We start from the raw sequence: 12,269 nt of genomic DNA on the forward strand, positions 1-12,269 counted from the left end.
CATGTACTTAGTGGCTTAGAACAGGAATACTGTTATTATCTGATCCTGTGGGTCAGGAGTTTAGTTAGGGCTTTGCTAGGTCCTCTGCTTCAGGGCCTCACAAGCCTGCAGCCAAGGTGTTTAGCCAGGGCCAGGGTCTCATTTGAAGGCTTGACTGGGGAACGATATTCTTCCAAGCTCACGCAGTTCGAAGGATTCACTTCTCTGTGGGTGGTTGGACTGAGGGCCTCAGTTCCCGGCCTCACGGGCCCCTCCAGCACGGCAGCCCGCGTCGTCACAGCCAGCAAGGGAGAGAGTCTGCGGGCAAGACAGAAGGCACGACCTGTATCACCTGATGATGGAAGTGACATCCTGTGACCTGTGCCATGTCCTGTAGGGCGGGAGCAGGTCACTAGGTCCGGCGCACACCCACGGGGAGGAGTTACACAAGGGTGTCTTAAGTGTTGACATCAAGAGATGGGGTCATGGAGCATCCACTCATAGAGTTTGTCTTCACAGAAGAGAGGGACGATGGCAGTGGAAGGCATAGGACTGTTCTTCAGAAGGAGACCCTGTAGGATGCAAATGACAGAATGGAAACTTTTAAAGAGGGAAGTTTTGGAGGTGAAGTTCCAGGTGAGGGTTCAGATCTAGTCGCGTTGGTGACATTTCTCAGGCAACCTTCCCTGGCCTCTTTCTTCGTCCCCTGACAAGGTGAGCAGGTGCCTCTTGAAGTGCTCATTCCTGTTAAATCAGTTAACAGACTGTATTATAATTGCCATTGACAAACCCTTCTGCCTTGCTAAAATTGAATTATGTACCAGCAAATTTTTGGTCAGTGGCTATATCTGTCTTGTTTGCCTTAGGATGTTGGTGAGGACCCAATGAGGTAATTGCTGTGCAGGTATTTTTTTGAATGTAAACTGGTGTGCAAACAAAGGTATTAAATTGTGTGTCCTCTCCCTTGCCCCCACGTTCAGTAGAAAATGTGGACTTTAATGTACATTTTACTTGTTAACGTGGGTTTATTATGTTGTACCTAAGTTATTGAACTGGGCTTTATTTAATACGGTGCTATTTTTAGGGCCTTTTGAGTAGTGTTTGCTTTTATGATGAGTGACCCCAAACTGCTGTACCTTTCAAGCCCTTGTATCCAGTTTTTATTGTGTGTAAAAAAAAAAAAAAAAATCTGTTCTTGCTGTCCCTTGTCACTCTTGCTTCTCCCGACCTGTCAATTGCTAGCTATCCTTTCTCCTTCTGATTTGTTTCTGATCTTCCATGGGCTTGGCAACCTGATAATTAAGCTTATTAGAACTGTGAGTAGTTTAATAGTAATCAAGCTTAGGAATACGGATCAGAGAGTCCTCCTCACAGTGAAGTATGGGAGCTTTTGTGCGTGGACTTTGTAAAAAATCTGTTTTGGCCTCGGAGCATGTCTTGGCTTCCTTCCTGGCTCTGGCTGTGTGTGGATTAGGTGAGGTTCCCACATAGTCTGGTTCCATCCGGGGGAGTGCGGCTGCCATTTTCTTGGCCTATGCCTCATTGCTGCGTTACGAGACACGGTGTCATTCTCCCCTTTAGTTTTGATGAGGTTTTAGTCCTTGGGCAGTAGCAAGTAGTGACAGGTGATGGGTGGTCTGTAGTTCACGGACCAGAAAATGTTTGAGAAGCCCAGAAAATCTTCCCACCAGATCAACGTCTAGGCCTGTGTGGTAGCCTGGCAATATCCTTGTTAGCCTTTTCCTTCAGGATGCTGAGCTCCCAGCCCAGGTACTCGATATTCCTGGATCTCCCTCAGTGTCCGCACTTGCTTTGGCTTTTCCGTCAGACTGCCTTGTCTACTTGCTCTGCCCGAACTTCCGCGCTGTGTCTTCGTGGAGCAGTGTTCTGCCATCATCGGGGAGAGAGCCTTGGAGCTCTTCTGGAGACCGCATGGGCGTGTGTGGGAAGACCTGCTCCTGGGTCTTGCTCTGCTCCTTTTTGGCCAATGGCCTTGTCAAGCGTCTACCCGTGCTGTGGTGTCTCCCTTTCTAGAACAGGCGTCATGTCTGCTCTGCTACCTGCTGGGACCAAAATAGGATTTTAGGTATGAAAGTGCTTGTTACGTGTGCAGAGTATCAACTAGAATGCCTAGGGGCGCCTGGGTGGCTCAGTCGGGTAAGCGTCCGACTTCGGCTCAGGTCATGATCTCCTGGTTCGTGAGTTCGAGCCCTGCGTCGGGCTCCCTGTGTCAGCAAAGAGCCTGGAGCCTGCTTCGGATTCTGTGCCTCCCGCTCTCTTTGCCCCTCCCCACTCGTGTTTTTGTCTCTCTTCCTCTCTCAAAAATAAACAAACGTTGAAAAAATAAAAAAACCCAAACAGAATGCCTAGTTTATCGGGCTGATTTTGTTGATAGTTTATAGTGCTCTGTCTTTGAAGAGTTAAAAACCATTGTTATCATTAGTGCTAGTAATAAGTGCAAGGAAAACAATGTAATTTTAAATTTCATATAGTTTCTCTCCGGATGTGTTCTGCTAGAATCTATTTGTGCAAATGTGGACATTTAATAAGTGCTCTTTGATTATTTTCAGAATATTGAGTATACTGGCTTCCTAGCCAAATTAAATTTATGAAAATTCTAATGATACTGTGATTCATATCTAGAAAGAATAATTTTTTTTTCATTCTGAAATCACTTTAAATACGCTTTACATGAATCTCTGGTAATAGCGAATCAATTAATGTGATTTCTCAGGTCATAAATCAGGCTTGATATATTGTTCCTCTGTAAGCTTCTTAGGACTTCAGCTGTTTTGTGGTCTGTTTTAGCTAGTTGTTTGCTTTTGAACTCAATTCTGGGTGTTGAACTCAATTTGAGAGCCTAAAATGGTTTGTGCCCCAATTACCTTGGAGGTTACCACTTCACTTTTTTATTGAGCCTGCCTTGGTAGTAGGGAGTCAACCACCTATCAGCCGGTTTTCCTTTTAACTTGAGTACATACTTTAATTTTGTCTCTGTCCCCTAGGAATGTTGGGAAGGTTATTATAGTAGTGCCTATGGTATATTTTAAACTTCTTGAAAAGAGGTAATATGTGAGCACAAAATATTTTTGTACCGTACCGCCTAATTTCTTTCTCCACTAACCTTTTGTGGTTCAGAAAGAAAAAGGATAAAGTTACTTGTGTTTAGGGGTACACTCTCAGAGATCATTAGCCCGATTTTACGGAGCGTCTCCAGAGCATGCCTTCGCCAGACCTCGTGTTCCTTTTTGTTCAGCAGTCCTGTGCTCTCGCCAGAAATGTTAGCATTGGGCCTCTTGGTGTCTTGTGAACGCTGTTGAGTATTTTTACCCCTTAGTTCTTCTGAGTTGGTCTAAAGTAGCTTTTGTCTTACTGCTTGCTTGTTATGGGACCAGAGGATGGGTGGCTACTCAGGGCAGCATTAGGGGAGGGAGAGAGGGTCTTAAAAAGGCCGATGGCCACAGTAAATCCCACCCACACCATCATAAGACATGGGGCCACTCTCTTTTCTTTTCCACAAGCTTCTGGGAATGTCATTCATCTGGGAATTCAACAGACATTTGCGCTTCTGTTGTGTGTTAGACATTAAGTATTAAGTACTGGAGATACCGGGACGAAGGAGCCTGACATCCCTTTAAGGATGCCCTTGAGATCATCTTGTTTTGAGTATGTTAGAAAAATATTTGTCAGAGAAGAAAAGCTACTAGATTGGTTTTAGATGCTGGATAGCCTTAGGGATTGAAGGTGGAGTTGTAGGTTAACAGAAGACATTTCTGAAAGGAGTGATTCTTCTGTAATTAAAAACACACACACACAAATGGCATTGTTCAAGGGACTGGTAGCTGATCAAGAAATCCATCTCCTCTTCCTGGGCAGGTAGCCAGACCACATTTCCCAGCCTCTCTTGCAATTAGGCGTGGCTTTGTGGCCAAGTCTAGCCAATGGAATGAGAGCAGGGAAGTGTGCCACTTCCAGGCCTGGCCCGTAAAACCCTCCAGGCATGGTCATCCGGGCGCTTGCCCTCTTTGCTGGCTGAGGCAGAAGAGCCCAGTGACCTGGGAGGGCGCCTGCCGCGGGATGGAAGGAGCCCGGGTGCCAGAGCCGCTGCTGGTAGGGGAGCCCTCTACTGATCAGGAACACCCGTTTTGGACTTTACACCAGCAAGAAGTAAATATTTATAGTCTTTGAGCCATGGTACAGTTTGCTCTGAGTAGCCTCCCTAACTGATCTAGGCGTACTGCCTGGAACGCTAGGCAACACTGGTGAGTTGAGCAAAGGTGCTGAGAACTTCGGACCCCGCTTTCCTTTCCATTACTTGTATGTCATGTTATGTGAAATGACCAGCTAATTTGCAGAATCGATGTGAGTCATGCTAAAATATGTGGCAAAAGTTTTTTAATGTATCGTTTCTAATTGATGCAAGTGGTTTATTGCGTTCAGTGTGGCCTCTCTCCTTTGATTTAATGAGCTGTGTGGGGCCTCAGCTGGCTTTAAAGGGACTCTATGGAGACTTAAATATTCTGAGTCCTTATTTCAAAGAACTTTAAATACAGTTTTCATCATGCAACTTCTCTGTTCAAAAGCCTGTAATCACTTCTTATATAGCATTTTGCTTAATTTATTCCAGCATCCAAAAAGTATGTGTCACACCCTGACCTAGGTTCTCTCAAGGGAGCCCATGCCTCCAAAGACCTTGTGCTTGGTACACAGAGAGTTACTGAGTTTCTGTACTGCCACCATCTGCTCATTTTAGCCCTTAATAAATCATGTATTATTTTTTCATTACATTTTTTTAGTATCATCTGCAACTTGATAGAGTACTTTCTGAAGTCAGGGAGTACATTTTATAGAGCTTCTGTGTCTCCCCTCTTGGGTACTTCTGGAGATGCCGGACACTATCCCTGTAGTTTCTTTTAATTGTCTTGCTTGGATTTACTGGAATGGTTTTTTATTATAGTTTGTGTTAACAGACAGGCATGCTTTTTTAGTCTGTTGGGAATTCATAGAATTCTGGAGGAACGTTAGGACTGGAAGGATCTTTTCAAGCCAATTCCTGATCTTTTAGACCATCTGCTTCCTGATACTCAAGGTATGGCCCTGAATCATGGCATGGGCATTGCCTGGGGGCCTCTTAGAAGCACAGTGTCACAGGGCCACACTCAGACCTGTGAATCAGAATCTGCATTTTAACAAGGCCCTCAGGTGACCTGCGTGCACGTTAGAGTTGGAGATGCTCTGTTGAAGGTCAACCCCCTTTTTGCTCCTGAGGAAGCTGATTAAAGTAGCGAGTTGCCCAGAGTCACATTGCTGGTTTATCTCAGTGGTTCCCATCCTTGCATACATCTTGGGATCACTTGGGAACCTTCAGAAAATACTGATGCCTAGGTCCTAGCCCTACATGTTCCAACGTAACCTGGTCAGGGTTACAGCCTGTGTATCAGCATTCAGAAACTCTCCCTGGACTACCGACATGCAGTCATGCTAAGAGCCGCTCATCTGGTTGTTGAGAGAAGCCAGCTTTCTTGATGCTTCAGTCAAGGAGGCCTTGTACTCCACGTGTGGATGCACGTTCAGAAATGGTGTTTTCCCTACCTGATTTCTCACTGTAGCACACCATCCATTTTATACCCATGACGTTTTCCCCACTACCCCCCCTCCCCCCCTTCCCCCACGGGCTGGTACCCCACAAGGGTAGGACCTTTGTCTTTGTCTGTCTTGTTCACTGCTAGGTCCCAGCTCCTAGGACCATGTCTGGTACACATTAGGTGCTCCTTTAATAATTGTAGAACAAGTAGAAGGAGTTACAGAGAGGGAAACGCGGGCTGCTCGGATGGCACCGGCAAGGCTGCCTAACTCGGTCATTGGAAGGCTTCTTGACGGTTGAGCTGGAGTCAGCCAGGAAGGGCAGCATGGAGACGGGCAGCTGAGGGCGGACTTGGACCCAGATCTGTCTGCCCTTGAACTTGTGGTTTTGCACGTAGAGCATTGTCCTGGGGACAGAGAGGCCAGCTGTTTGCTTTGGACCTCAGCAGTTTGTGGGACTGGGATACAGTCAGACCCTCAGACTGGTGCTCCTTCCTCCCAGAGCCACCTCTGGCTTTGTGCTGTGAACAGGCTTTAGAAATCCTTGTAAGGGTCCGTGGAATGAAAGTGCCTCGCCTGGAGTCTGGCCTGTGGGTCTTCAGTGTCAGGTAGCCATTGCTCATGGAAGTTTTCTTGTGATTTAGCTTCTTTCCCTTGAGCACCCAGCGTTTTTGAGGATAGAATGACTTGATTTCAGTCTCAGTGTTTGTGAAGGAGTTTCTTTTCTGGTTAACTATTAAGACTTCATTATGCCAGTGCTGAGGAGAAATCATGGTTGACTGTTCGTGGTATTTCTGTTACTTTTTCCTTTTTTAGTGTTTAATTTTTCTTATTAGTTATTTGGTACATTTTACTGCTCATTTACCCATTGTCGAACTTTGAAGTTAGGTGCATGTAAAAGCCCTTTTTTATGAAGCCATTCATTAGTGCATCCCACTGTACGTTAGTAATTTTTGGATCTTTTGACACTCAGACCGTTGTTAAGATGTCTTGTTAAGTGTAAACTTATACTATCTGTTTTTGGTAACGGGAAGCCAGAAAATGTTAAGCTTTGAACGTAAGGCATTCTTTTTAACATCATAAAATTTCACGTTTCCGTTCTGAAACGACATTAAGATGAGAGGTTGCGTTATGTGGTTAGAAGGCTGTGGCTGGCGGCTCTTGCAGACGTTACTCGAAGTCAGACTGCTGCTGGCTTTTACATCAGCCACTCCTTATAATGCCCCGTAGTTCCACAGTCACAGTCACGGGAAGAGATGAATGTTGGTTTTTCCAAAGGATGCGTGAATTCTGAGCTTAGCTGATAGTGTATGGGGAGAATCCCTGTGTTACCACAGGTTGCTAATCAGTAGGTACCATTGTTGATTAAATCAAACAGAGGAAGGGACGGTAAAAGTCCTGGATCGAGAATTTTCTAGAAACAGTAAAGTAGGGCGCTGATGCTTATTCTGTTTGCTAGCAGTCACACTGTGGAGAAAGACCTCATCTCTGGTGAAGCATTTGATCATTGGTATAAGGAGAGAAATTGAAAATTCATAGAGGTCAAGTTTAGTCAGATTTCAACGCTCTCTTTGGCCCCCCCCACAATTCAGGCAACTGGTCAGTTCTTAGAAAGTGTTAACATTGTTACAGATTATTCTTTCTAAACACAGAAACAATAGCGCTTCATATTTGTGTCGTAGTTTTGAATTTAAAGCACTTTTGTACGCATCACCCCATGTAAGTTTCCCGGGCAACCCTGCGAGAGAGGTGAGAGGCTCCGTCACTGCCCTTTGTGATGAGGTCATGCAGATGTTAGTTTACTTTCCCAAGGGTAGCTGGTAAGTGAGAGAACTGAGCTTTTCACATTTTAAATATAAAATGTTAAGGGTGGTTGCTGAACTTATAAACTGTCCTTGGTTTTCTAAGTATATAAGTATGTGGTTTATAATGCAGGATGAATAATCTGAAAACTTATTTAATACTGTAACTGAAGAAAGATATTTTTAGGGCCGAAATAATTGACTGGCAAGACTCACAGAAATTTTTTCCTTTTCAAAAAGTTACTGTTATATAGTTTTTCTTACATGAAAACTGTAATTTTATCTACATGAAGCAGCCTGAGAGCAGAGACCTGGTCTTCCAACTTCCTCCTGACTCACTGCACCTGCCACACTGTTAGTTGGACTCCTTAGGTCCTTCCAAATGAGTTGGGGGTCGGGCTCACTGTTGGGAGATGGTTCGCATTGTAGCTGCAAAACGAATATGGCATTGGTTCTTCTTAGCAAACGTTTCCTGTCTGTGCAGCACATATGGTCCCTATTAAAAAAATTATACACATAGTGTGTGCTCACCAGCCTGTATCTTTTTTTACACACGTGTAATTTAAATTTTGAAACACTCTTAAGCCTACAGAAACATTGCAGGTGTAGTGCAAAAGAGCTCTTTTCCCCCTGAACTGTGTGAGAATAAGTTGCTGATGCGTTTCATCATCCTCAAATACTTGCTTCTGTATTTTCTGCAAATGAGCGCATTCTCCTCTGTAACCACTATGTAGTGATCAAAATCAGGAAATTAACACTGGGACATTTCTACCCTCTGATCCTCAGATGCTCCTGCAGCTGTGCCAGGTGACCCTGCAGTGACCTTTGTAGAGAAAGGTCCAGTCCGAACCCTGGTCCATACTGTGTTGTCTCCTCAGGCCCCTTTGCTACAGAACAGTTCTCAGTCCTTTCTGACTCTATGACCTTGACACTCTTGACGATTACAGGCCAGTCATTTTGTGGAATGTTCCTCAATTTGGATTTGTTTGATGTTTCCTCATGATTAGATTCAGGTTTTGCATCTTTGGCAGGAATATCACAGAAGAGCCAGTATATATCTTTTTCAAAGATTAGTTTTACATTTTATTTTCTGTTTCCTTAGAGCGTTTCCCAAAGTGTATTCTGCGGAACTAGCACCTACTGTGTTCTCAACACCGTGCCACCTCTAGAAGGTAGGATTCGAAAAGCTTTTGACTTACAGGAAGGGGTGGGCTTGGCAGTGAGAGTGATTCCATCCTCGTAGTGCAGTGGAAATAGCCTGTGACCAGGCCTCGGGAGACCTGGGTTCTGCCTTTAACTTGCTGTGTGATCTTAGATGAGTTACTTAATCCTTCTGGGGGTAGCAAAACAGTACTCCCTTCGTAAAGTTTCTGTGGGGGTTCAAAAAGGCAAAGGGTTTAATCACATGGGAAATTCAAAACACTCTGCAAATGTTAGATACTAATACAACAGTTTTAGAATTCTAGTGTCCATTTCCCGTGACTTCGAGTAGCCGTGTGCTACTGTGGGAAAAGCCACACTGAGTCACTTACTAGCTGCGGCTCCTGGGCAAGCTAATCTGAACCTCGGGTTCTTCATCTGGAAAATGGGAGTAATTATGCCCTGGTGGGTCATTGTGGAAATTAAATGAGAGAACACAATGTAAAATTCTTTCTGACGTAGAGTCCCACAAATGTTTACTTCTGAATAAATAGTAGAAAATAAGTTTATTTGATCACATGTAGCTCAAATTGAAATGAAATGAAATGGAATGGAATGAAGCAGGAGAGAATGCCCCAGAACCCAAATTGAAGCAGTCGATTGCAAACCTCCTGTGCTCCCACTTTATCGGCCTCCGTTCGCATATTTTTAAATGGAAAATGTAAATGCAGCTGAATAGTGAGAAGTTTATTGAACCCGAGTTAGGAGTTGACCTAAACCTGGACCAGAGATTTTGGTAGTGTGATTGACAGGGAGAGGGTAAATCTGGGCCGCCTAAAAAAAGAAAGGGTAAGATGTGATGATCACACACTCGAAGAAGAGGAATGGGGTTGTTAAATAGCAACATTAGGTATGTTTTCTTCAAAACAAAACAAAACAAAACAAAACAAAACAAAACAAAACAAAACAAAACAAAACTTTATTGTTCTTTTTCAACTTTAGAAAGTCTTTTGGATAATTACAACTGAGTTCAGTTCATTTTGGAGAATTTCTTTTAGAGAGATATCATACCGATGCTTGGCACATAATTAAGCACATTGGTGCTTAATTAATATTTATTTTGGATGAGTAATGATTTGAAGGTCTTAGGTTACTAACGGTGGTATTTGCTACTGTGAGCGCTGTGCTGACTTGAATATAACAATATGTGCTTATGTTTTCCGGAATCAGTTCCTTTCCTACTAATTAAATCTAAGCACATAATAATTAGAGCAGAACAGAAACATTGTAGAGCTTCCTTTTAATTTTACCACTCCAAGTTGTTGATCAAATATATTCCCAATAAGATTTAGGAATTGGGTTCACTGTTATACCAACTAATTTTGAACAGTTTGGTCTAGAGGTTGAGAGATTAATCATAATCAACTTGATTGAATAACTGTGTTCATAATTATTCACCAAAATTATTTAATTTTTATTAATTATGAATCAAAATAAAATGGATGTTATCATTTCCAGGTTAGAGTTAATGTAGTTACAATTTCCCTTGCAGAAGCCAAAATGTGTTCCAAGGAGAGAGTTCAAATACATATCTTTGGAAAGGATTTGGTGATGTGACTTTGAGCTTTTAGAAATAAAACATGAAAACAAGAATTCCACTTTTTGCCTAATTAAGCGAATGAGCATTTTCGCACATTTTAGAGAGTTTTAGTTAAATTATACCGTGCCTCTAAAATTATTGTTTGGAAAATATTTGAAGGTTGTCTGGAAAAGATGGTTCACTCTCTAGAATTATAGCTGTCAGCCAGGCACATCATCTGTCAATTTCAAGAGCTTCACTAGTTATTTTTATTGTGAAGTAGGTTAGAAAATTATTTTGCGAAGTCATATATCATACACGCATATTTTGCCAGATAATGATAATGAAATGTTGTACCGTATTTGGTTGACACTTCCATTTTGCAGTGTCAAAGTTTAACGATTTGGATTAAATGCTGAGATGGAGCTGAAACCGGTGTAAACCTTACTTTTACCGTTAACTCAAGATTCTGTTACAGTCTTAGTACTGACATGGAGATTTGAAAACTGGCACATGTATTTATCTAATTATTGTATCCTGCATAGGCATTCCAAACACACTAAAAAGCCGCTTTTAATTGAAAAACACAGTTATACAGTTTAGCCACGTGAGCAGTTCTTTTCCTGTAAAAGCAGTTACTCTTCATCACACTATAACCGGAAAAAACGAAATTTGAAAATATAAGTTTCAAGATTCTGCCTATTTGAGTTCCTAATATTCTTTACCCAGTATTAAAATTGCCATCTTCATAATGCACAGTGGGAAAATTTACCCATTGTTGTGTTTCTAAAAAACATCCAATTTATATTCGGCATGAACCTAAAATTCTGCAAATAGCACAGTTTAAAAACTGATTAAGGGGAACCCATTGGCCTGTCATACTCCTCTTCCTTTTGAACCCATGGCTGCACATCCCCATAAAATGCTATATTTGGAATCGTGATTGAGACAGTGCTTACACAGCCATTCTTCTTTTCCTCTTTAAAAGCCTTTGGGCCGATTCACCGCTGCCTGATTTGGTATCAGAGTGGAAGACAGAAGCGTCTTCTGTGGCAGTTAGTTGTGCTGTTGAGAAGAGTATCTCTTTTCTCTCATCCCACGTGTATGCACACACACGTGTGTATACCTATATGTGTGGATGGACACACATGTACACGCAGGCAGCAGCACACACCTGTCTGTGTGTACATGCATATGTATACACATAGGTAGGAGCGTGCACACACACACACACACACACACACACACACACACACTCATATGTTTTATAGCCACAGGACAGCTGAGTCCCTCAAGGAGACTTAAAAGAATAGATAAGTAACATCAGGTTGTGATCACAAACATAAAAATAGAAGCCGGGGTTTAATACTATGTTCATTATTGTTCAGAATTATCCTTTAAATAATAGTTTTCTCAGAGATACGACTAGTCCCATACAGTTCAGAGTAAGCCTGCTGATTGAGCACTGAGGGTAGTACTGTTTGCATAAAAGGCATCCGATAAATGGGGACTATTTGAATTGAGTATAGATTTTAGAATTTCACTTCTGCTTTCAGAATTGTACACATCATGGGAGATTTTTTTTAGAAAACGAGAATAAAACCACTTTAGGGGAAGAGAGAAGGGAGGTGAAGGCTCATGTGATTTGGTATTCTGCGCTTTAAAGTTTTATGGCCCGTGGTGCCTCCCTCGGGAGGATGAAGTGCAGGGAGCATGCATAGCATTACACCGGTTTATAGTGGGTAATTAATACAGAACTTTCTATGAACATCCTCTCAGTCGAACACTTCGCTTTCTGATTTCATAGCAAGATTTTTTTAAAGTTTAATTTTATTTTGCTCTTAAAATTTTGGATTCTTAAAAGCCGTCAGCTTTTAAGTTTTTCAAGCTTTTATACTGCTTATAGAAATAGAGGATTGGACATTATAATTCAATTGGTTGTGTAGTTCATGGACCAAAAAAGATTTAGCACGCTAAAATTCTCTTAAGTTCCTCCCTTTAAAATATTTCCATGTGATGTAGTAAATTTTTTCAAATTCTTTCTGTGCCCAATATTTTTCTGTTAAGATCTTTTCCTTGAGAAGAAATGTCTTAATCAGATGAAAAATGTTTGGAGAGGATCTTATTGTGACGGTGGAGAGTTTTTTATTCTTTTATGGTTTTGACGTGTTCAAAAAATAGGCTAT

The 12,269-nt window shown here is 42.2% G+C and overlaps 1 protein-coding gene across 6 annotated transcripts in view; it reads left to right on the forward strand.

Annotated features, from left to right (window-relative positions):
* CAMTA1 (calmodulin binding transcription activator 1) overlaps positions 1-12,269 on the forward strand; it is an 848,343-nt gene that overhangs the window by 20,459 nt on the left and 815,615 nt on the right. For 4 of the 6 annotated variants that reach the window (XM_042994232.1, XM_042994235.1, XM_042994237.1 and 1 more), the window contains one exon: positions 8,467-8,536. The exons of 1 other annotated variant lie outside the window; for it this stretch is intronic. In XM_042994232.1, coding sequence (XP_042850166.1) covers positions 8,467-8,536 — 70 coding nt within the window. Of the gene's footprint in view, positions 1-3,977; positions 4,147-8,466; positions 8,537-12,269 lie in introns of those variants that run through there. One more of the 6 variants, XM_042994234.1, reaches the window with a different exon arrangement.

Source organism: Panthera tigris, chromosome C1, assembly GCF_018350195.1.
Source record: "Panthera tigris isolate Pti1 chromosome C1, P.tigris_Pti1_mat1.1, whole genome shotgun sequence".
In the NCBI taxonomy this organism is placed as follows: Eukaryota; Metazoa; Chordata; class Mammalia; order Carnivora; family Felidae; genus Panthera; species Panthera tigris.